This window comes from Eleutherodactylus coqui, chromosome 1 (genome assembly GCF_035609145.1).
Source record: "Eleutherodactylus coqui strain aEleCoq1 chromosome 1, aEleCoq1.hap1, whole genome shotgun sequence".
Taxonomy (NCBI): domain Eukaryota; kingdom Metazoa; phylum Chordata; class Amphibia; order Anura; family Eleutherodactylidae; genus Eleutherodactylus; species Eleutherodactylus coqui.
The window spans coordinates 474,948,278-474,973,203 of record NC_089837.1 but is presented as its reverse complement, the minus strand read 5'-3'; the positions used below and the strand labels follow the sequence as shown (position 1 = coordinate 474,973,203).

Below are 24,926 nucleotides of genomic sequence, written 5' to 3'. Positions count from 1 at the left end.
TATCCTTTTTTTGTTAGAGAGCATCTAGAATGTATGTAAGTGAGGAGACTTATAAGGCCATGCATCCTCCTCTTGGTAATGTATGCAAATCAGGAAGATGGAACAATACCTCTGCAGTGCCACCTGTTGGATGGCAGCATTCGTTCAAATCAGTGTCACACCCTTTAAACAAGTCTTTAAAACAATGATTGGAAATTGAAAACCAAGCCAGAAATCCATACACAGACAGCTGTTTCATGGTTTTTGCCCCTCATCAGTGTGCAGTAGGTTTCTGGCTTGGCTAGTGAGAAACCTATGACGTGGGTTGAGAAGAGTATCCTCTCTCTCCTTAAGGAGAGCACCTAGGTGTGTCGAGACACCTAGTAGGTGCGTGATGACTTATAAGGCCATGGATGCTCCTCTGGAAATTTTTTTTTTTTTTTACTTTGATACAAACAAGACAAAAAAAACACAAGTTGCACCCTCAAAGTGGCGGTCATGTTGGGTAAATCAAATGGTACAACCCCCCCCTCAAAAGAAAAAACATTTTAATACCAGATTCGTATGCAAAAAAAAACAAAAAACAACAAAACTAGAGATGAGCGAGCCTACTCGGTAAGGCAGTTACTCAAGCGAGCATCGCTCTTCTCAAGTAACTGCTTAGTGATCCGAGCAGGCTCAGGTGGGCTACAGAGGTGAGTGGGGGGGAAGAAAGAGATCTCTCACTCTTCCTCCCACCCGCAGCCCACACAAGCCTGCTCGGATCACTAAGCAGTTACTCCAGAAGAGCGATGCTCGCTCGAGTAACTGCCTTACCGAGTAGGCTCGCTCATCTCTAAACAAAACCACTAAGGTTGGGGGGTGAATCCTTTCGCAAGACATTGTAGTTGAATCCGTAAGATGAAATGTATATACATGGATAAAAAAATGGAAAAAATAGTTAAAGAATAGCCACCGGCTATTTTTTATTTTATTTTTTGTGATCTTTTCTGAGAATGCAGACTCTGTGAATTAGACGTAATCCAGGATTTCAAGGGCTTAATCTATGGTCAGATGATATGCTCCTCTTAAGTGGTGCTTGACATGTGGGCCACCTCTTGATGCGACAGGCTACTGACATATCCTGATGTTCTTCCATTAAGTAACTTACTTTGTTCTCCTGCCACTTGAAGTTCGCTTTGACCTCTGCTCTTTTTTCTGAACCCTTTATGCATTTTTGGTTACCTCTGTATCTTGCTGTAGTGCTTTTCCATTTTTTTTCTTTTTTTGACCTTTTTGGCCCACATCATTACTGCAGTGCGGCATCATTTACAGTCCAATCGAGGCACTGACCCAAACGGTCATCTTCTCACTGTCAGCATTTCTAGTGCTCGTACTATTACTTCGGCTTGCCTCAAGTGCAACCTAAACAAGTCAGAGAGGATTTGGAAAGGAAGCTGAGAAGAGAAGTGGGTCTGCCAACGTTTATGTTAAGACATTTCATTTTTATAAAACCTTCAATAATATTTAGAAAGCCACAAAATGGATTGTGTAGACCTCTTAGGAAATGCTTATCTGTTAATACACAAGACATTTAGATCATAACTTTACAAGTGCGGAAGGTTTGCAGGAGAAAGCAAATAGACATAAATAAAATCAGACTTTTGCTGGGAAAATGCTGCAGCTTTTTGTTACAGCTGCACAACAGCCAATTTATGGGCTGACTTCTTGTTCTACCCTGCTTTTTAAACTGAAGCTCAGCCAGATCCATTAAAACCAATAAGAACTAGAACTGAAGAATTTTTCTCTATTTTGCCGCTTCTTCGACAGAATAGCAAAACTGAAAAGCTCAGTGCAGATGTGAACGAGTCTTAAAGACTATGGAAATCTTTGTGCATGAAAAATTATTACATACACATATATTGCACGAAGTCCCTGCAGAAAAAAACAGATACACTATCTGTTTTTTGTATTGACTTTTCTTTTTCATGTATTCAGAAAGCCTCATACTTCATTTGTCACTTTCCAATACTTAGGTTTCTGGCTTGGGGGCGTTTACAGCGCTGATTAGCTGCGATTGATGTCATTAATTTAGATGTCATTAATGTCAATACTAGACAGATATGCCCTCCTTTGCTCACCGGAGCATATGGTAAAACTCTGCGTACAGCGTTTTCATACGCACCCATAGAGGCCAATAGAGCTCTATCGCTTGTAATATACTGTAAAATAGAACATACTGCTTCCTTTTTCTATGAGCATATTATAAGCAATGTATATACACAAATGTATCAATGAAAATCAATGTACTTTCATTGACTCCATTCACTGAAACACTTAGTGATGACTTGGAATGGACAATGAAAGTTGCAGGGAAGTCTCCCCAGTGCTGTTGTCCCTTCTCTCTAATGATGGAGTATTAATGCCACTGGTTCTTTCAATATCACAGTCCTCTTTTACTTTCATACAATCCATTGCCATAGTTAGATTGACTTGCCCAAAATGTGTTAACACCTTGTGACCCTTTGCTTAGTGTTAGAGCATGCAAAACCCAAGTGGTGTATAATTTTTCTAATCCAGGTTAACCACCAATACTATCCTAAATATATTTTCTAAGATTACAAAACATGGCTGCTCTCTCCTAGCTAGAGACCTACCTGTCCTTGGGCTGTGTCTGGTTTTGCAGCTCAGCCGAGTAAAACCAATAAAACCAGCCAACAGTTCCACAGCGGGCCACTGCTCAATATACGGAGCTGTCTACTTGAGGTCACAAAGCAGTTTAGTGCATTAGAACACTGGCTTTGGACTAGCTGACCAATGAGCGTCTGAGGTGGTGGATCTTGTTGATCAGCTACTGAGGAGAGGTCGTCAGTCTTAGATGTGAGACCATGCTTCAACATTTGTTGGGGCAGACCTTTGATATGGCCAACACAAGACAAAACCAGCTTCTCATCGGTACAACCTTAATCCAGTGCATGGACCTTGCTTAGCAATACCTTTTAATATGTCCTAAAGGACATTAATATTAGACCATCCTGGAGGACTTGGCAGGACCCAAGGCTGTAAGTAAAAGGCTGATTTTACATCCACGTCGGAACCTCCAGCAAGAGGTTCCACCGCAGATCTGACTGCAGTATTTCTTCCGTCCCAAAGCCGGGCGGAAAGCGGACGGACCCCATTATAGTCAATGAGGTCCATCCAAAGACTGAGCCGTTTGGCCAATGGGACTTCCCTTTCCTGCCCCCCCCCCCCCCCTCCCAATCACAGCAGGAAAGCAGAACCCCGAGTGGAAAAACTACCCTTAAACAGTCAACCCAAGCTATTACACTTCCGAGGGTGACGGAGACAACACAAATTAAGTCCCCTTAAAAGTTGATCCGGGTATAAAGATATAGAAATACAAGCGGTTCTATTCTTCTTTTGCATAGACGTAATATTCCGGAGCGTGCGCAGGCTCAACATCAGCCCCATCACACATCCAGATGAGCAGTAATGCAGACAACCATCCTGAATGAGCGTACGAGCCCCTGGTTTTTAGGTCACTAGTGTTAGTTCAGGACAAGGGGACCTACAACGAAGAATAGAACATGCTTATGCAGATAAACATCCTTTCACATTCTGTGATTCCTCCGTGGTCAAATCTTGTAAATGTTATGTAGTGTACCCTGAGGACTGTAACTCGGATCATTAAACCCCGGCTCAACCTTCAGCATGCCCTGGATTACAATATTGTTTATATCCTCTACTGTTCAGGTCATCTTCTGTTGCCGTCACAACTGTCTTCATAGAAGCTGTTCATTATAAGTGGAACTAGGCTTATTTTTACATACAGTACTGTGCAAAAGTTTAAGGCAGGTGCAGGGAACATGCTGCAAAGTAAGAAGGCGTTCAGAAATAGAAGTGTTAGTAGGTTATTTTTGTCAATTAAAGGAGATGTCCCGAGGCAGCAAGTGGGGTTATACACTTCTGTATGGCCATAATAATGCACTTTGTAATATACATTGTGCATTAATTATGAGCCATACAGAAGTTATAAAAAGTTTTTTACTTACCTGCTCCGTTGCTAGCGTCCTGGTCTCCATGGTGCCGACTAATTTTTGGCCTCCGATGGCCAAATTAGCCGCGCTTGCGCAGTCCGGGTCTTCTGCTGTTCTCTATGGGGCTCCGTGTAGCTCCGTGTAGCTCCGCCCCGTCACGTGCCGATTCCAGCCAATCAGGAGGCTGGAATCGGCAGTGGACCGCACAGAAGAGCTGCGGTCCACGGAGGAAGAGGCCATCTTCAGCGGTGAGTAGAGAAGTCACCGGAGCGCCGGGATTCAGGTAAGCGCTGTGCGGGTGGTTTTTTTAACCCCTGCATCGGGGTTGTCTCGCGCCGAACGGGGGGGGGGTTTAAAAAAAAAAAAACCCGTTTCGGCGCGGGACATCTCCTTTAACAAAATGCAAAGTGAACGAACAAAAGAGACATCTAAAGCAAAGCAACATTTTGGTGTGACCGCCCTTTGCTTTCAAAATAGCATCAGTCCTTCTAGGCACACTTGTACACAGTCAGGGATTTTGCAGGATTATAGTCAAGTTTATGAATAATTATACCAAACAGGTGATTATGGTCATCCATTTTCATATGTAGATTGAAATGGTTATTAACTGAAACATCTGTGTAGGAGGCTTAAAACTGGGTGAGGAACAGACAAACTCTGCTACATAGGTGAGGTTGCGGAAGACAGTTCATGTCAAAGGTGATGCACTATGGCAACAAGACAAAAGGTAGTTATACTGCATCAGCAAGGTTTCAACAGGCAAAGATTTCAAGATATACTAATCAAGTTTTTTTTTTGTTGTTTTTTTTAAGAAGCTCAAAGAAATGACAACTTTGAGAACCGTAGATGCAGTGATCGGTCAAAGAAATTTAGGGCAGCCCTTGAAAGGCACATCATGCTTATGTTACTTCAAAATCGGAAGATATCCAACAGTGCTGTCAGCTCAGAACTGGTAGAAATTAGTGGGACCTAGGAGAAGTCTGGACAGAAGTGGTCTTCATGGAAGAATTGCAGCCAAAAAGCCATGCCTTTGGTAGAGAAGAAGGTCAAATGACTCCTCTCTGCACGAAAACCTAGAAACTGGGATGCAGAAAAAATGGCAGCAGGTGCTCGGGACTGATAAGTCAAAATTTAGAAATGTTTGGCTGTAACTGAAGGCAGTATGTACCACTCTCCAGCCCTGCGAAGGGCTGGAGAGTGGCACAATAATGTGTGTCTGCAGGCAGCAGTGAAGCATGGTGGAGAGGGGTACAATAATGAGTGTCTGCAGACAGCAGTGAAGCATGATGGAGAGCGGTACAATAATGAGTGTCTGCAGACAGCAGTGAAGCATGATGGAGAGCGGTACAATGAGTGTCTGCAGACAGCAGTGAAGCATGATGGAAAGCGGTACAATAATGAGTGTCTGCAGACAGCAGTGAAGCATGATGGAGAGCGGTACAATAATGAGTGTCTGCAGACAGCAGTGAAGCATGATGGAGAGAGGTACAATAATGAGTGTCTGCAGACAGCAGTGAAGCATGATGGAGAGCCGTACAATGAGTGTCTGCAGGCAGCAGTGAAGCATGGTGGAGAGCGGTACAATAATGAGTGTCTGAAGGCAGCAGTGAAGCATGGGGAGGTTCCATGCAAGTTTGGGACAGCATTACTGCAAATGGAGTTGGTGATTTGGTCAAGATTATTGATGTCCCCAATGCTGAGAAATACAGGCAGAGAATTATCTATCATATAATACCATCAGGGGGGCGTCTGATTGGCTCCAAATTTATTCTGCAGCAGGACAACAACCCAAAAAAATCCATCCAATATCATTAACAACTACCCTCGGAGTAAAGAAGAAAAACCTTCTTACTTTGTAGCATTTTTTTTACACCCCTGCCGAAAACGTTTGCACAGTACTGTTTATACATATAGCGCCAACATATTCCCTAGCATTGTACAGGGATGGTCATCACTCATATCATTCTCTGTCCCCATTGGGGGATTATAACCCAAATGTCTAAAATCACAATATGAATTGTGAAAAGAAATCCGAGGAATTCCATGCAAACACTTGGAGAATGTATGTTGTCCTTGGTAAGTTTAAACCGAGGACCCCCAGGCCTGGACAACAGTGCTAGCCACTGACCTCAGGCCTGGACAACAGTGCTAGCCACTGACCTCAGGCCTGGACAACAGTGCTAGCCACAGAGCCATCGTGCCACCTAAGGGGTAAACCTCTCCCTTCCAACACTCTCACCTCTAGTGTATTCTTACCCCATTGTGGTTGAGTAGGCCACTTCAGATCTTCTGTATCGCCAGATTTTAAACAACGGTCTCATTTGTAAAATTATAATCTTCCAGCGACCGTGAAAGAAAACAAGCCAGAAGGTTCACGTATCGTAAGCCACATTCATGCCGTAGTTCAGCCTCGCAGTCATTTATCACGGGGCAATGAATGTCTTACAGTACCTTATTGATAAGGCTGGAATTTCTTTAACAGCGGAGATCCTAGAAATAACACTTAGAAGCCGAGCGAGTCTGCTGCAGTACAAAGGTCTGTTCTAAAGGTTCGCTGTTTGATTTCTACTACATTTTTAAAAATGTAACTCTGAAATACTCTCACTTGTGTCAGACCTTGCGCTGGGTCCTAGAAATCACCGCACACCCAATGGCCAAAAAAGTACTAAATTTTAGAGAACAAATAGACCAAAAAAGGGCCTCCAGCATACAGAAGAAGCTTCTAGTTCATCCTACGGAATCCCCTTATTTAGTAAACCTTTAGTTTTACTGCTTTGCTTTCAACAACCCATTTCATTAGTCACTAAAGACCCTTGGGCTTGTCAGCATCTTGGGCTTCGAGTGGATTTTCCAGACGATTTTGTCTTTCCTTGGTGATAAACATTACCTTCAAGCTGTTTCTCGGTGTTGAAACACAACCGGAGGTCGTAATAACACTACTTCAGATGCCTTTGATGCCTGTAAAGGCATCTGCATGCTTTTGAAATAGTTTTCATGTGTATTCTCAAAACCTCTTCTTCTTTAAAGGCATCGTGTGTCATGGCGGCGGATGTGGATCGGCTGCGCCTCCAGAACTGATTTGATTTGGAACTGAATCCAGAGGCATATTCTGAGTTGAACAGTCCAATGGGCGGTCCTATCAATGTGACAGCTACCCCTGTGTATACAGTCATACACGTCAATCACTGATAGCTCCGCCCATTGGACTAATCGGCTCAGAATGAACAAAGATTTAAAAATAAATAAAATACCAGTTCTGCTGAATCTTTCCCCATAAAACTATATATAATTGTGCTCGGCTCCTCCTGCGCTATAACATGATGTAAGCAGTCCGGACAGCTGTCTGACTTCCTCTAGATATTTATGGGTATCAGAAAACTGACAGGAGATGCCATGCCTGCCACAGACGACATGGGGGCATAGTCATGGCCATGACCGATGGTAGGGGACGTCATAGGATATGACTAGTAGCCATAAAAGCCTGTCAGATTGAAGTTTGTGTGTTTTTATGGGGCCAATAATACTTATTTGACAATTTAAATCATTTTCAGTTACTGTTGATTGTCTACATGTCCTCCATGTATAATGCCATCCTGCATGTTTATTATCATCAGTCCTTAGAGATCTCTCTAGAAAACATGAGAAAATATGTGACTAGAACCAGAATCTCCATCCAATACAGTTGACTCTGGTCAAACACAAAATGTGCTTTAATTCATAGAATGCTATTTAAAGGTGCTGTCTGATATCCTATAGATTTGGCGGGGGTTCATTGCCCGGCCCCCTGACAATCAGCTGTTTGCTGGGCCAGTGTACTGAACAGAATTCTGCAGGAAGCACACAGCTCCGTTCTTACTGTAGGCATTGAAATGAATGGGAACTTTAACTGCAGTACCAAGCTCGGCCACTTCAGTAGGAATGGAGCTGTGTGCTTCCTGCAGAAATTAGCTTGGTGCACAAGTATACAGCCTGGCAAATGACTGATCAACGGGGATCCTAGGCAGCAGACCCCCTGGGATCTAATATTGGTGACTTTTCCTGAGGATCGGTCATCAATGGTTTACAACTGAACAACCCCTTTTAATGTTGATTTTAGGAGTCCTTTTTAACCAATCGACCTGCAAATTGTAGCGTCCATCATCACTCTGATTATACTGGACTCGAATACACTGAAGTTATAGTGGAACATATAGAGAATACATGTACCACATGTGGTGCCTTTTGTGCAGCCTGTAAGTCTTGTGTTAGCTGAAAACATTGTTTTTTAGCCTTCCTCTGGATCAACACGTGGGGGTAATAGGCTTACATACCGTACTATGTAACATTACACCTGGATCCAGCCTTGTGCTCCTTAAAGATACTTTGTAATGTCTAATACTTTTTGTTCTTCTTTCTCCCAGATGGTAATATCTAGTATTTTTTGTTTTTCAGCTCCAAAAACCTGTAGCCCTAAACATTTTGCCTGCAAGGACCAGGTAACGTGCATATCAAAAGGTTGGAGGTGCGATGGCGAGAAGGATTGTCCCGACGGGTCTGACGAGGCTCCTGAAATCTGTAAGTAGATGTTATGTCAGTCATGCATAGATGTTCCTCTACATGATGGATGGCCGTATGAAAGCAGCATTTGGGCTAGAGGGTGACAAAACGTATCAGATAACAGACCTAAAAAGGGTATTTCTATCTCTATGACGTTCTAAACATATGTAATTCCCTTCAATATTCAATATATTTCCATTAGAGAAATATTTATTGTCCTCCTCCAGACCCAGTCTGTTTCTTTGTATCTTCTTGGCTTGCCAAGGTCCCAGTCATCAAGCATGGTCCTTCAAGGGGGGTGACACTTGTATAGTTGAACTTGCTTATATTCCTATGAAACATGCTTAGAAGTCTGCGGCCAACTGGAATGGAGCTCCGAGTTATAGGCAAGCCGCATCGGGCTCTCCCCGCCCACGTCACCCAGACTGACAGCGCACGCCCTTTACACAAGCAGAGAGAGGAGCTGCCACTCGTGGTGATGCAGGCGGGGAGACCCTGGTGCAGCCCGCCCCTGTGGCTCGAGAGTTCGGCTCCAAGTCAGATGTCTAAGCCACATATGATAAAACCTATGTGGGCTGAATGGACATATCTGTCCTGGGGTCATGCTGCCCGTGGTTTGGGCATCCTAGACCTTTCTAGGCTTGGGGCACTCCTGGGAAACTTTTTTTTTTTATTTTTTTTTAATGCGAGGTACCCTCACCAAAACGGGTGTGTGTTCAGGGGTGTAAGTTAGGGTGTGGCTTATCATGAAGTAAGATCTTACCTCTGATATTCCCGACACCTAGTGACCTATAGAGTGCATCACCGCTGGCTACTTCGCCATCAGCTGACCAATCAAATCATTATTTTTAGTGATGGTGCTTATTTTGACTCTGTTTTTTGTGGAAATGCGGTGGATTTTTCCGCTGCGTGAATAGGCTACGCTCACACAGGGCTGATTGGCTGTGGGATGTCGCAGAAGTAAAATCTCATTGAGCAGAGGTGAAATCTGCAGCGGAAACTTCAATAAAATTGATGCTGCAGAATTAATTTCCGCACCGCATGTCCGTTTCCGTGCCGGATTTCCAAATCTCATCCACTTTTCTGCTACTGTACATGCTGTTGAATCTCTGTGCAGCGGGTCCACAAGGTAATTCCATGGCAGGTCCGTCCCTTGTGGACCAAGCCGAAAGGGGCTTTCCGGGCAGCACCCACTGGGATACACTAGGATCGGAGCGGAAGCTGCTGCTCTGACCCCAGTGTAGTGGCCGCAGCTTGTAATTGAGCTATACACGGGCAGAGCAGCACTTCTGCTTCAACCCCAGTGCATTATGGCGGGCGCTGCCTGGAAAACCCATTTGATGTGAGCTGAGTGATTCCCAGCCTGCGAACCATGGCACCCCGGTTGGGAATTACTGATTTAGGCATTGACGTTATTGGTCACAAAAGCGTTAAAATGGCAGTTTTGATAAACTTGTCAGTAGAAGCTTTACACTGGTACCATTTCGCTATTTGGTTGGTGTTGCCCTTTAAAGTATTCCTGGGAGTTTATTAATACATCTGAAATTGGACATTATCAATCCCCCTGACTGGCACGGACTGCTGATTCAAAGTACAGTAGGTAGGGTCATGGCAAAAGGACGGGTAGCACCAATAATTCATGCATTTCCAGGAGGAAGTACAGAGAAACGGAAGAACATAGTTAAAAAAAGAAAAATGGAAATGTATATCATAATGTACTTGCCATAAAGGAACAGTAGGACAATGTTAATATCAGTACCACATCTACCGCAAACCCTTCTCCTGTTGTACGACCGAATTCCTGCCAGTAGGGTATAACCTGGGAGCAGAGGCCTGCAGTCTGTAATGGAAGCTGATCAGCGAGTACACCAGTCCCACCCTGGAGACGGCCGTCCTCACAGTGTCCCATTCATGTTTGCTGGTGTTTGGAGTATTCGGAGGACTGAGCCGTGAGCACAAAGCCGCAGTGTGCTCCGTGTCGGTGGGGACTGCCAACAAACAAGCAGGCCGCAGCTCTACCCGCCACACTGCACGCCTGTTCGCGGACCGCCGCTCGCAGATTGTTCCTGCCCCAGTGCTTCCTGTTATTGCCAGCAGATACAGCTAATGGAGATTCTTCATTTTCTGGTAAAGTATCGTTTTTACCCTATCACACACTTTTTCAGTTTTTAAGATCCTCGCTTGCTGTCACTTAACAGGAACCTCCATTGTTTGCTTGCAGTGAATAAAAACTTGTCCTGGCTGCGTGGTGGCCACCATGGTGCGCAGCTTATTACAGCACCGTTGGGCCGGCTTCAAAACGAGCTGATTCCAAGTGCGGAGTCCGCACGGACGGTCCGCTGCACACTCGCTGATGCAAAATGCGGATTCCACGCGGACGGCCTCCTTTGAAGTCAATGGAGGCCATCCAATCCGCAGTCCATACGCAATTAACATTTTGTAAAACTATACTGAACATGACCAACGGCGAGGCACCGGGGTAAACGCAGTACAGAAACATTTACGCAGTATGACCGGCTGGGCTCACAGCCAGATTCTGCTGCGGGATTCCCGCCTGCGAAATCTGGTCCGCCTGTGTGAAGCTGGACTTGGGCTGGATCCAGATAGGGTAAATTTGCTGTGGCATTTCCATGCGGACCCCTCCGCACAAAAAGTCTCCGATATTTGCAGTAGTAACAAAGTGGATGAGATTTTGAAAATCTCATCCAGAAGCTGCTGTGCAGATATTGACACGCGGTGGGAAATTAAATTCAAATGCTGCGGGTCTGGAGGCGGTCTGTCCGCTGCTGATCTGCTGCAGAATACCCGCTGCGAACATACCAACGCAAATCGGCCCCCGTGTGGAACCGGCCTTCACACAAGCTGGACCGCTCTGTTCTTCCCACTCAGCCTGTCATCAGGGAGCGGGATACAGCTGAAACAATAGTATCAGCTGTATCCCGCTGTGAATCCCTGATAAGGCTCATAGTTGTCCTTCAGCAGGCTGAAAGACAAGGATGAGCGACGGCTTAACGAAAACTGCATGATGTCAGTGCAGTTACACACAACGATTATCGCTAAAAAGACGACTTTTGAGCAAATTTTGATCAATAATCGTTGTCTAAATGGGCCTTTAAGCACTGCACTCTTTGTAGCTACGCGGTTTCTCTAATTCATGGAGTTACAATAATTTTGTCTCCCCATGTTCTGAACAAATGTCCAAACCTCTAATAAACATTAGGTCATCGGCCAGTAGAGTAGAGGCTAAGTGCTCGCCTCTTCCCCTAGACTCCGGCCAGTGGGCCGGTGGCCATGGCAGCGATTTGGCTATGATTTCCCATTTTGGCTATGAAAAGCTCCTTAAGCTCCATTCCTCTGTCAGGTATGTGACCTCCCAGCTTAGTTCTCGAACTCTGTAATGAGTCTAAAGATGGCCATACACATTAGACTAACAAGTCGATCAAAGCCGCCACGACTGGCCGACCATCTAATGTCTATTAGATGTTTGGCAGAGGTTCGTTCAGAAAATGGGGAGAAAAAATGGTCTGGTCTGTTGAATGTCAGCATGCCTGTCAGGCAGTAGCTTAGTCCGCTCTTGAAGTCAGCGAGCCTGTGCATGGGGAGGCGGGGAGGAGGAGTTGTTGGCCGAATGAGAATTTGGCGATAACTATTGTTAGCTGTACGACCACCGTAGGAGTCTTCTGAGCACAAACAGCGCATTTCTCTCTGGTATTTAGAGGTCACCAGAATTCTGAAATTACTTTTCTGTCTGGGAAATGTTATCAGTCAACTGAGAGATTTACTATATATTTACTCTCTTAAAAGGATTTTCCGGGCACAAGATGTAAATTCTGAAAATGCTGACATCTAGGGGATAGAGCTAAATAGCAGTAACCTGTACCTTTTTATCTGCCGCTCTGGGCCCTCTTCTTCATCCAGTGCAGCCGCCAATCTGCCGCTGTGTTTACAGCAGAAGTGATGCATATAAACACAAACAGACTGTTGCTACAACTCCCAGATTGATTAGAGCTTGTTTACAGGCCAGCACTGTAGCTCCGCCCACAACTTACAGGTCCTACAACTTACCAGCACCAACCTCCCTCTGAGAGTGGCAGACAGACAGGACTTTCCAGCACTATAGACTGTGCATGAGCAATACAGTACAATGCTTCTGATCCTGTCCTCCCATCATGCACTGCTTACAGGATGTTGGAGGAAATGGCAAATGCAGACAAGGAGGCTTATCAAAACTGTCCTCCTTGTACGTAGCAAACAGTCGGAGCTCAGCTTTCATTTCACCACAGCAGTTTAAGAAACGAAAATTGAACTGTGATTGGTTGCTCTAAACTTTAAGGACAGTTTTACTGTTAAGACCGTTTTGATAAATAGAACCTACAATGCAGAGGAAGTGGAGATATTTTTCAGGCGGAGGGTCACGTGACATAGAAAATGACGAAAGTAGCTAGACGAAGTGCTGTAAAATTATATTAGTCTGCGGCCGAAATACCCTTTTTAAGTTTCATTTGGCTTTATTGTATATTTTTTTGCCATCTACCTAAAGCACTTAAACTTATAGGCTAAAAGTAGATGACCATTGAGTCCGGAGAGGTAGGTGTTATACTTGCCTCCCCCGCCAATCACTAGGTGTCAGCGCTAAAGCCAACGCTCAATGCATTGAGCGGACTCAGCGGGCGAACTACTTGGCAGCTTTAAGCCCGGACATGACAGGGAGGTAAGTAGAACACCTAAATCCCAATGAGTCACTTACTGTTGGCCCATAAGTTTAGTTTACAGTGCTGAAAGTAGTTGACAGTCTTTTTAAGTTTCAGTTGGCTTTAATGGCTACTGTGATGGAAAGGCCGAAAAGAGATTTGCAATGATTTTTTTTTCCCCAACCGCCCATCGTTCTTCTGTGTTTTGGGTAATTCTGTGTGAAATGATCTTGTTTAGCCTGATTTGTATCTATTTATGACTGTATGCCTTGAAACAGAGAAGTATTCAAGCTTCCTGCCCCAGGCTATTGTAAAGGATCACAGACCAATTTGTAGGACAAGTAAATAAGCACCCTGGTAAACACAAAGCCATGAACTTACCCACTGTATGTGGCACAACGGGCTCATTCACCAGGAGGATGACCACAAGAGACTTGAGTGTTAAACTGTCATTATACTGCAATAACTTACACTTATTACCTTTTATACTATATTTTCTGTTTCTTCCACATAGAGCTCAAAATCCTCGGCTTGCCCCCCATAATTATCATGGGAGGGGGATAACTGGGAACTGAACCGTAGGGAAATCTAGTATCAAAGCAACAATAGTAAAAAGTTTAACTTAATTTTTAAATAGAAAGTGCTATAAAAGTTATACTTTTATCTGATTATTAATAAAAACCAAGCACAGGCTTTAAAGACTCCAGTACATCTCCAAAATGGCAGGTCTACCCAAAGTCATCCAGGGAAGGACAAACTGTGATTACCAACAATCTCAGAGGTGCCCAAAGTTCATCAATGTGCATTATGGAGGCCACACCACACAACATAAAGGTCTTTGATTGCGAACGTCTCAGTGTCAGATACTAGCAGTCAGCAATGAAGTAGCATCAATGGTGTAGTAAAATAGAAAAAAGATTTATTGCTCCATAAAAATGGCGACTTTTCGACTAGGTGAGTCTTTATCAAGCCTGGAGCAATCGTCGTTCTGTGTAAATGGGCCTTCCAGCTGCTCCCTTCTTAACCCCTTCACTCTCTGTCCCTTCCCTCCAAACCCTGTCAAGTAGGCCTCCCTGTATGGTCTCTGGCCCCCAATCCGACCTCTACTCTCCTCCTTCACACTTCAAAGATGTTCTCTTGCATTCACACTAGTAGGAAGTCTCATTGGCCTAGAAGTTGCTCCCAACTAACTCCTATTTCCCCTCGTCATCCTGACGGCATACACATGGAGGTTGCCTGCTGGACACCTGTTGGGACAGGAAGCGGAAAGGCAACTCCCACCACCGGCTCACCAGTGTCTTCCTGTCCCTACAGGACAGTCCAAGCGGGCCTCCAGGTGTATCCTGGAGGTGAATGAAGAAAGAAGACTCCCATGCAGCCTGTCCGCCCGTGGGGGGACGACTCTCTGTTCGGGCTGGCAGGGCTTGCGCGGGTGAGACCCTACGAGGGGACCCTCACCCGCAGGATCTACCCAGCAATGTTCCCCCAGTGGGAAAATCCTCCCCCGGTACGCTGCCCAGTGGGGTTGTCGTACCGGTAGGAAGCAGCCCCGGTACCTGCAGGCTCGGACGCCGGTGTCTCCAGGGATCCACGTCTAGAGAGGTATGCCAGCAGCGCTCGGAGAGAAAAAAAAAAAAAAAGTGCTCGCTTCGGCAGCACATATACTAAAATTGGAACGATACAGAGAAGATTAGCATGGCCCCTGCGCAAGGATGACATGCAAATTCGTGAAGCGTTCCATATAGCGCCATGTGTGTCTCCTAGGCGGCGGGTCCGGTCGGCGTCCCCACGTGTGTGCTGGTCGGCGTGCGTCCCCACGAGTGTGCTGGTTGGCGGTGTCCCAGTGTATGCGGTGTATCCCCCGGGTCCGGTGCGGCGGCGTGACGTCAGCGCGGCCGCATCACGGGGGGCGGGGCCCTCACTTAAAGGGGGCGTGTCGGCGCCAAATTTGAAAATTTAAAAGGACTGGATTCCTTTGCATCTCTCCTGGCTGCACCTTACTGAAGATGTCAGCCAGAGAGGACACTGAAAGCAGCCTGCTGGTGAGTAGACGGCTTTGGGAGTACCGGGGAGGGAGGATTGAGACATCAGGATCTGGTGCTGGAAGTCATTTTTGCTGTCTCCGTCTCTTAGGACAGAGATGCACAAAAGGTTAGAGAGGCCAAAAAGCGAGTGCGCAAATGTCCAGTTGGCTTGCGGCGCCTAGAAGAGGGCCACACCAAGCCACTATGCGCGGACCCTACGGAGAAGGTGATCCGCAAAGAGGGCTCCTCGGGCATGTCGGACATCCGATCCATGATCCGCGAGGAGATTGAAGCCTCGCTCTCCTCTCTTTCTCTGCCGCCCCCCCACGGAAAGGGTAAGGCGGGCACGAATGGAAGAGTCAGACTCTGAGGAGGTCCTTGAAGATTCTCCTTCAGAATCCATGCCGCCCATGAAGGATACAAGGAAGTATTTCTTTTCATCGGCGGACTTGGGTCAGCTGTTAACTGCAGTCCAGCGCACCATGCAGGTGGAGGAAGAGGTGCCGCAGCAGCCATCCTTTCAGGATTGCCTGTTCCGGGGACTCCTACCACAGCCAAAACCGTCATTTCCAGTTAATGACGCTTTAAAACAGCTGATCCTGACAGAGTGGAAACAGGCAGATCAGAAATTCTTCCTGTCCAAGGAATTCAAGGATCGGATGGTCTTCACACCAGAAGATATCGAGTTCCTAGAAACCGTTCCTAAGGGGGATCTGGCGGTCGCCAGGGTCTCAAAAAGCAGCCCTCCCCTTTGAGGACATTTCCCAACTGCGGGATCCACTAGACACCAGAGTGGATTATGCGATGGAAAAGGCCTGGGAGACCGCGGCCCTGACCGTCAAAGCCAACATCACGGCCACATCTGTGGCGAGATCTATGTCAGTCTGGTTAGACCAACTCCAGACGCTGATTTCTCAGAGGGGCTCTAGGGAGGACATCTCCAGCTGCCTTCCCCTCCTCCAGAGGCAACCGGCTTCCTGGCAGACGCCTCTATGGAGTCAGTGAGGTTCAGGGCCTGTTCAGCAGCCCTCTCGAACACAGCAGGAGGGCTGTCTGGGTTAAGGCCTGGACAGGAGATAACACCTCCAAGAATAGACTCTGTTCCCTGCCCTCCCAAGGACACAGAATCTTCGGGCCTTCCTTGGATACTCTCCTAGAGAAGGCATCGGATAAGAGCCAGGGACTACCATCGGAGAAATCGTTTAAGCGGCTTCCTCCTCCTACCCTCCTCCTTTTGTTCCCTCTAGAGCATACAAGGGGAAAGGGAAAACCGGACGCTGGTCCTATCCCAAAGGCGGAAAGGGTGAGAATCTGCCTTCCCGCATCCTACAAGTAGGGGGTAGACTGAAAGGGTTCGCCCTTAGATGGAACGAGGCGACCTCCAATCCCTGGGCCTTACGCCTAGTCTCGGATGGCTACAAAATTGAAATTTCCTCCCCGGAGGTTCATAGTCACCCCCTGCCAGTCACCTGCGTCTGCTCAGGCCCTCCAGTTGGGGGTGCAAGAGCTGTTGTCCCTAGGGGCCATCACTCGGGTTCCCGCAGAAGGACTATTCAAGGGGTGCTACTCCCCCTTGTTCCTAATAAAAAAAAAAAAAAAAAACAATGGATCCTATAGAACTATAATTAATCTGAAATTCCTGAATAAATCTATCACGTATCAAAGATTTAAAATAGAATCGGTGCGGTCAGCAATCCCCTTAATTGCGCCGGATAGTGTCATGGCCACAGTGGACTTAAAGGACACCTATTACCATGTCCGTATACACATAGATTCCCAGCGGTTCTGCGGTTTGCCCTGGTGATAGATGGCTCTGTCTCTCAATTTCAATTTACGTGCCTGCCGTTCGGGATTTCCTCCGCACCCCGGGTGTTCTCCAAACTGGTGTTAGAGATGGTGGCGGCACTGACAAGGTGTTGATTGTCCCATACCTCGACGATTTCCTGATCATAACAGGATCGGCTTCAGAACTCCAGTTCCAGGTCAACCTCACACTCCGTCTGTTCGAGTCATTAGGCTGGATCATCAACTCCTCTAAATCCAGTCTTCTGCCCGAGCAGAAAGAGAAAAAAAATAAATAAAAATTTCTGGGAGTGATTCTGGACTCACACCATCAGTGCTCATCCCTTCCCCTAGAAAGGCAAAAAACGATCCAGGATGAGTGTCGGGCACTTTCTCTAACCACTAAAGTCTCCCTTAGGAGAGGCATGAGGGTCCTCGGCCTCATGACCTCTTGCATCAGGTAGTCCCTTGGGCCCAGTTACATTGTAGAACCCTCCAAGACTTTATCCTAAACAACTGGGATAAATCCCCCGCCTCCCTGGATCGGAAAGTTGTCCTTACCTACAAGATAAAATCCTCCTTAGAATGGTGGATGTCTATCTCTAACCTTGCCAGAGCCACGGCTTGGTACCCCGCATCCCCAGTATCCATCTTTACTGACGCAAGTGCAACTGGTTGGGGGGCCCACTTAGGCCGTCATTACGTCCAAGGGGGCTAGAACCAGGAGGAAGCTGCTCAATCCTCCAACTACAAAGAACTTTGCGCTGTCTGGAAGGCCATTCGGGGCCTCGAGACAGAGATCAGGGGTAGACACATTAAGATCGTTTCGGATAACATAACAACTGTGTCCCTCATCCGCCACCAGGGATCCACGCGGAACCCCCGACTCCAAGACCTGGCAGCAAAAGTTCTTGGGTGGATAGAGCAGCGGACGCCTTCCGTCACAGCGTACCACATAAGGGGCCCAGAGAACTCCATGGCGGACCATCTCAGCCGCAGGAAGATAGACCCCGGGGAGTGGACTCTACATCCACACGCGTTCCAGCTAAATTTAGAGAGATGGGGGACACCCAAGGTGGACTCGTTCACCTCTCGGGAGAACACCAAGTGTCCCCGGTTTTTCTCCATGGGAGCAGACGGGGGCTCCCTAGGAATAGATGCACTATCCCAGGCCTGGGATTGGGACCTTGCATACGCCTTCCCACCTATCCCCCTGATTCCTCGAGTCCTAAGGAAAATTCAGGAGTCCCCAGGCTCCGTTATCCTGGTGGCCCCATTCTGGCCCAAGAGACCCTGGTTCCCGCTCCTGGCCGCTCTCTCGACACAGGATCGCCTCTACATCTGCCGCAGAGAGACGACCTCCTTCAGCAGGGTCCCCTGATATGCCCAAAGGTCCGACAGTTCAGACTGGCGGCCTGGAAGTTGAGCGGGTAAAATACCTGAGCCGGGGCCTATCAGAGGGGGGTGACCACTACGTTATGTGAGAGCCTCAAAAAATCCACCTGAAAAATATACTCCAGGGTGTGGGATACCTTCTCTAGGTGGTTGGGGCATAGTATACATGACCTCCAACAGCCCGACATTAACAAAATATTGGAGTTCCTACAGGATGGTTTGGACATGGGGCTAAGACCTGGTACCCTTAAGGTCCAGGTGGCCGCCCTTGGGGCCTTCTTCGACTTCCCCTTAGGCGACCATAGGCTAATTAAGAAATATCTGAAAGGGGCAGTCAGACTCCATCCCTTTATAAGAGAAACCATGCCCCCATTGGACCTGAACCTTGTTTTGCAGGCCCTCTGCGCACACCCCTTTGAGCCCCTGGAAGATCTATCAGTAAAGATCCTCCCCCACAAAGTTGCCTTTTTAGTGGCCATCACATCCGCCAGACGGATCGGGGAGATCCAATCCCTCTCGATTAGGACCCCATACATGACCACCTTCCCAGATAAAATAGAGTTCAGGCCTGACCCCTTCTTTCAACCAAAAGTTCTCACAGACTTTCACAGAGAACAGCATATAGTACTTCCCTCCTTCTGCCAGGAACCCCGTAATACCACGGAACAGAGGTTCCATAATTTAGATGTTAGACGAGCAGTCCTGAAGTATTTGGAATTCACACATTCCTTCAGGAAGTCTAACAACCTCTTCATTCAATTTCAAGGTCCACGCAGAGGAGGGGCCGCTACTAAGGACTCCTTAGCGTGTTGGGTCAGGAGGGCCATAGAAGAGGCGTACAGGAGGGCCTGTTCCTGGGCGGAGAGAGCCCAGGCGACAACCGACCAGATCTGCAGAGCCGCCACGGGTCGAGCACACATACTTTCGTTAAACACTATCGCCTGGATTTGGGGGCCAACCGGGATATGGCCTTTGGGCGGAAGGTGCTACAGGCAGTGGTCCCTCCCTAAAGCCCTTGGTCGTTGGTATTCCTCCATGTGTATGCTGTCAGGATGACGAGGGGAAGACAGGAATTGGGTCCTACCTGTTAATTCCTTTTCTTGAAGTCATCCTGACAGCATAGGGGCTTTTCCCTCCCCTTCGGTTATATTTTACATGAAGTAACGTATTGTACTATGATTTCCATATTAGAAATGATTGGTTAAGCAAAGCCGGGTCACTGTAGTTATTTGGTACACGCTGGTGAGCCGGTGGTGGGAGTTGCCTTTTGTAGTTTCCGCTTCCTGTCCCAACAGGTGTCCAGCAGGCAACCTCCATGTGTATGCTGTCAGGATGACTTCAAGAAAAGGAATTAACAGGTAGGACCTAATTCCTGTCTTTCCTAACAGTAGACCAAAGGGGGGCGTGGAGACATATCCCAATTTTCAGACTTCACAATCTTGTTGTGCAGTTGTTAGGAAATCTCTGGATGTTGGTAAATGGAAAGTGGTTTAAAGCTCCTTCCCCATGAATGACTTTAGTAGGTACTTTGACAACCGCATTACCAGTGTGGAGGACATCGACTCGGTCAAGTAGTTACTTGCCTAGCTTGGCCTCATGTACGTAACTGATTTCCTCTGACCAAAGGGCTGTATATGCTTGACTGTGCTGTAATCGTGGATGTCAATGAGCGCAAATTTCAAATTGTTTACTAAACATTCTTTGTCTGAGCATCAAAAAGTTATCAAAAACAGCCCAGACTTCGACTCTGAAGTCTGCTAGACAGACACAGTTGGGAAATAAGTGAAGGAGCAGGACAACCTGTTGAGCGCCGTCCGCCCAGCTGTTCTAGTAATGTGACACATGCCTGTCGGAGCGTATCAGGAATATGGGCTCCCCTGGAGGACCACTGCTTTGTAGAAACAGGAATGTTTGCAGCGACGGATTAATCCAATCTATAGGAGGAAATCTATGGCCGTAAGGAGCTGTAGGCGTCACTGAGGTTATTAGACCAAAGGTCAGTCTTCTGGTGCCGGTGGCAGATCTTGGGGCTTGAGGACTCAGCTGATGCTGCGCGGCGTCTAATCTGCTTCAGGAAGCGTTTCCTACATCACATGAAGGTCTTTTACAACAAAGTATTGTATTGTAGGCAGGAAAATCCCAATATGTAACATGTTGGCTAAAAGCTTTCCTTCCAATATACTAAGATAACAATAGAATTGCCCATAAATGGTTTTTTTTGGAAGATTAAAAAAAAAAAAAAAAAAGTTAAAATGAAGAAAAACTGAATACCCGCCCACCCAGGTGGCTCCCAGGCAAGGAAGGAGCGGCGGGCGGCTATGTGCCATTTGTTTGTGCACGTGACCGCTTACAGGCTTCGGCAGGGATTCTTCTATGGCCGCTGAAGCTTGTGACTGAGCGGTCATGCGCACCATGAATGGCACATGGCCCTCTGCTCCTTCACCCAAGGGTGCGTTCACACTTCGATGATTTTCTCGCAGGCTTTGGTTCTGCTCTTTCAATTGCAATTTACGCTTCCTACACAGGGCAATCACGATTGGCGGGCCATGATAAACGCCTCGCATCTGTGAAACTTTGATTTTTCTCACGTGAATTTCATGCTCCGTACCAGATCAGAAGTATTTCCCATTGGTTTCAATGGGAAACATCGCATCACACTCACAAGCGAGGCATTAAAGGTCCCATTGGAATCAATGGGCGATGCTTTCCAAGATAGGGTATGCCACGATTTTCATATTCGTGCAAGATTTTGTGCGTCTCGGGGAACGGAGGTTAAAGAAACTTTAAAACTAAGTTGTAGCTGCTCCTGGGGCTGTCCCCACCACTCACCGCCAGCAGCGAGACGCCTTAGGCACTGGCCAATACAGCACTGCCAATAGCAACAGTAACTTTGAAATAAACATTTTAGTCTCTCACGTTGAAACATTATTTAACATCAGAGTATATGAGCGAGGTCTTCAGTAAGACATCTGGTTGCTACAGCTTGGACAATATAGAATACATGGGGAAGGGCATTGATGGGGTGGTTTAATTTTAAGGAAGTCTTACTTTTAGGTAAAAAATAACAAAAATGATCAGGGCAATTGGGGTACTAATGTGCTTCATATTGATTTATATGTTAGGCTAACTTCACACGGGTGAGCATCATATGGGGCTGTGAATCCCGCCACCATATTGCGTTCGCCATTCGTATGAAAACCGCCTTGCATCACTTTAGGGAAGAAGGAAATCCCTCGCCGCAGCTGTCAGCCATGGCGGGGGATTGTGGAGGCTCTCCCATTGTTTTCAATGGAAGATCTCGCATTGCATCACCAGGGTCTAATAACCTTTTGTTTACGCAGAGCAGCTAGATAAAGAAACTGTCTACTTATTATGTTTAATCCAACTGGTGTGAAAACTTAATAGTTTAGGATGTAGGAAGTGGAACTGCCTGTGTCAGAAGTATAGCTCTAAGGGGTGCAGAGGTAGCAGCTGCACCAAGGCTCAGGTACCAAAGGCCCTTCCACCATGTAGCAAGACACAAGTACTATAAACGTGGTAGGTTGGGCGGGCATCACAGATTGTGCATGAGGCGCAAGTGGCGCAGGATGTTCCTGTGGTCCACATTGACTAATTTATATCATAAAATAGAGGGACAGGGCTGTCTACTTAGTTTTAGGCATAAACCATACAGTAGGCAGGTGTAGGACCCTGGTTCAAGAAATATGGGTAATGCCACAGCTGACACGTGTATTTTGGTTCTGCTTTCACAACCTTTAGCATGCAGAATTAATCAGCTGCCGCCAGTGGTATTTTCATCTGATTGGGAGGAAACCTGATAGGGTGCTTGAATAATGGGAAGCACTTGGGAATCGGCGCTGGCAAAATGAGAATGCTGGAGTTCCAAGAAGGATCCTACTATACTAGTTTTAGTCGTAGGCTCACCTTTTTTAAAGCTGGCATGTATATCTTACCCCTGCCCAAGAAAGCGCCTATTCAGACCGCATATTTTTGGGCTGTGCACTGTGGTGACTAGTGACACTCTGGTGACTTCCTCCAAATTTAAGACTCACTTCACCAGCCTGGCCACCACCGCGTTCTGCAGAGACATCCTATCCCATCACCATCCAATCACCCCTCCAGGCTATTTAAGGGCTTCCTGACCAAGGGGGAGAATAAGAGTGCCGCAACCTGGCCTCTACAACCACCTAAGCCCGGTTGACATTATTTGGGGTCAGTTGGACTGCAGAATGAAGGAAAAGCAGCCAACAAGTGTTCAGCATCGATGGGAACTCCTTCAAGATGGTTGGAAAACCATTCTGGGTGACGACCTCATAAAGCTGAGAGAATGCCAAGAGGGCAACGCTGTCAACAAAGCGACCGGGGGCTACTTTGAAGAATATAAAATATAAAACCTAGTCTGGTTCAACACCTTTCTTGTTCACTGATGTCAACCGAGCACCATGGGGGGGGGGGGGGAGTGAGAGAGATCTCTCTTCTCCCCCCCCCCTCCCCCCATCCCCCGGCCGCCCTCCTGCATGGTGCTTAGACCAGTAATCAGTTACTCGAAAAGACCGATACTTGCCCGAGCATCAGCCTTAAACGAGCGTGCTCGCTCATCTCTAATCACGACCTTACTGGCACAGTTCACGCCAAGAACTGATGTAAATGCCTTAGTAGGCCATAAACTGTGTTTTTTGTTTTTTTTTCTTTTTCTTTTTTTTTGATTCCGCTTCCTTTTGCCCAATTGCTTTCTCTAACACAGACCTGGATGACGTTCGAGTCCGTATAAAGCCATTAATGTCGCTATATAACTCTAGAAAGGGCTTGTATGGTGTAATAAGCGCACTATGGATTATGTCCTACGTTAATGGCTGTTTCGCACAATTTGACATCTGGTTTCTTTTCGACGTCTTACATATTGACCATATTTCTCTAGAAGAGTATTATGATCTGGGTCCGCGGAATGACCCGGGGACTAATTCAGAAAAGCGTGGCTGTGAAACGCGTTATGACACAGATGCCGATTCCTGTGGTCAGTTTATTAGGAGGGGGAAGCTTTACCTTTTGACCTGCTGCACATGACATTGCTCTGTCAATAGTGAACCCCCCCTTCCTCTGTGTAAAGAGAGGGTTTGGCAGCACATTATCCCCGTGTGTCGGCGCGCACCAGGCCTTTTTATTACTTGTGCAAATGTGAAAAAGTTTGTTCTCCGTTTAAGAGTTTAAATAGCAAATGATTGTGTATGTAAACGTGTGCAGACAAGTCGGGTCTGTGCATCCTGGGGCAGGCTGACTGAGCAGTGATTTATAGGGCATTCTCTATGGACGGCTCTCGGGCTGCAGGGTGTCAGAATCGTTCTCTGTGCAGTTCTATCTTTTCCTGTTTGTACAAACCTACTCCATGGCGCTGCACAGCGGGGCGCAGTCAGAGAAGGCATGCAGAAGACGTTCACTATACTCCGCAGTGCATAAATGTTTTGGACCTCATTTAAAAACTGTAGGTATGTTCACACGGGGCGTAAATGCTGCGGAATGTTCAGAGCCCAAAATTTCACTGCAAATTCTGCAGCATTCCCAAAACAAGTCAAAATCCACATCTCGCCCTCACCTGACCAGCGGCTCGGCGCTCCCTAGAAGCTGCCGGGGCAGTCTGATGGGTATCCATTGCAAGTGAGAGGAGCTTGAATTGCTGATTTCGAAATCCCCAATCGTCTGGAATTTGACTGTTTTGCATGTGGAAATGCTGTGGAATGTCCGCTACAGAAAATTCCACTGCAAATTCCGCAGCATTCCAACATTCAGAACGGAGTCAGAATCTGCGGTTGCATGGCCTGTAGTAAATCCAGCGCCGCTGGCCATGCGGATGCAAAAGTGGCAACACCTGACCCGCGGCACTATGCTCATTACAGCCTGCCGGGTTTCGGGGCGTGTTGATGGGGCAAAGACTTAAAAGGTAAGGGGGACCCTGTATCTTCTGCCATCGGCTGCGGATACGCAACTGATTTTGAGTCAAAATCTGCGCCAATGGTGTGGAGTCTGACTCTGTTTTGGAAGCAGAAATGATGCGGAATTTGCCACAGATTTTCCTCCGGAAATTCCACAGCATTTCCGCTTCGTGTAAACCTACCCTTATGTTCACATGTAGCAGATTCCACCCTTTCTGTTGAATTAAAATTGAAGGGATGAAATGCGCTGCAGATCTATACCGAAATCTTCGTGAAATCGGCGACATTTTAACACCCCCCGAGGGTACATTCACATGCAGCAGATTTTTTGCAGCGGTAACGTCTGTGTCAAAAACTGGCAGCATTCCTGCATCATCCGTGCAGATTTTGACTAGGAATTGGCTGCTTAGTCGTAACTGATTTCAGTAGCCACAGCACTCCCCTTCTTGTAATACTCTGCGCTGTCGGTGCACCCCTTCACCTCGCAGACTCTAGTGAGAACGTACCCTCAGACAGTTATGTTAAATCTTCCCTGTAATTGCAAAACTGTTATAAAGTTCTCACACTTTTCAATAT

The 24,926-nt window shown here is 46.8% G+C and overlaps 1 protein-coding gene and 1 non-coding gene across 3 annotated transcripts in view; both read left to right on the top strand.

The window, feature by feature from the left end:
- The window catches only part of LRP1 (LDL receptor related protein 1), a 308,223-nt gene that overhangs the window by 71,240 nt on the left and 212,057 nt on the right, over positions 1–24,926 (top strand). For both annotated transcript variants that reach the window (XM_066584447.1, XM_066584446.1), the window contains exon 2: positions 8,427–8,549. In XM_066584447.1, coding sequence (XP_066440544.1) covers positions 8,427–8,549 — 123 coding nt within the window. The remainder of the gene's footprint in view (positions 1–8,426; positions 8,550–24,926) is intronic.
- LOC136594017 (U6 spliceosomal RNA) lies at positions 14,863–14,969 on the top strand. Its single transcript, XR_010788467.1, has one exon. It is a non-coding gene; the product is annotated as a U6 spliceosomal RNA (small nuclear RNA).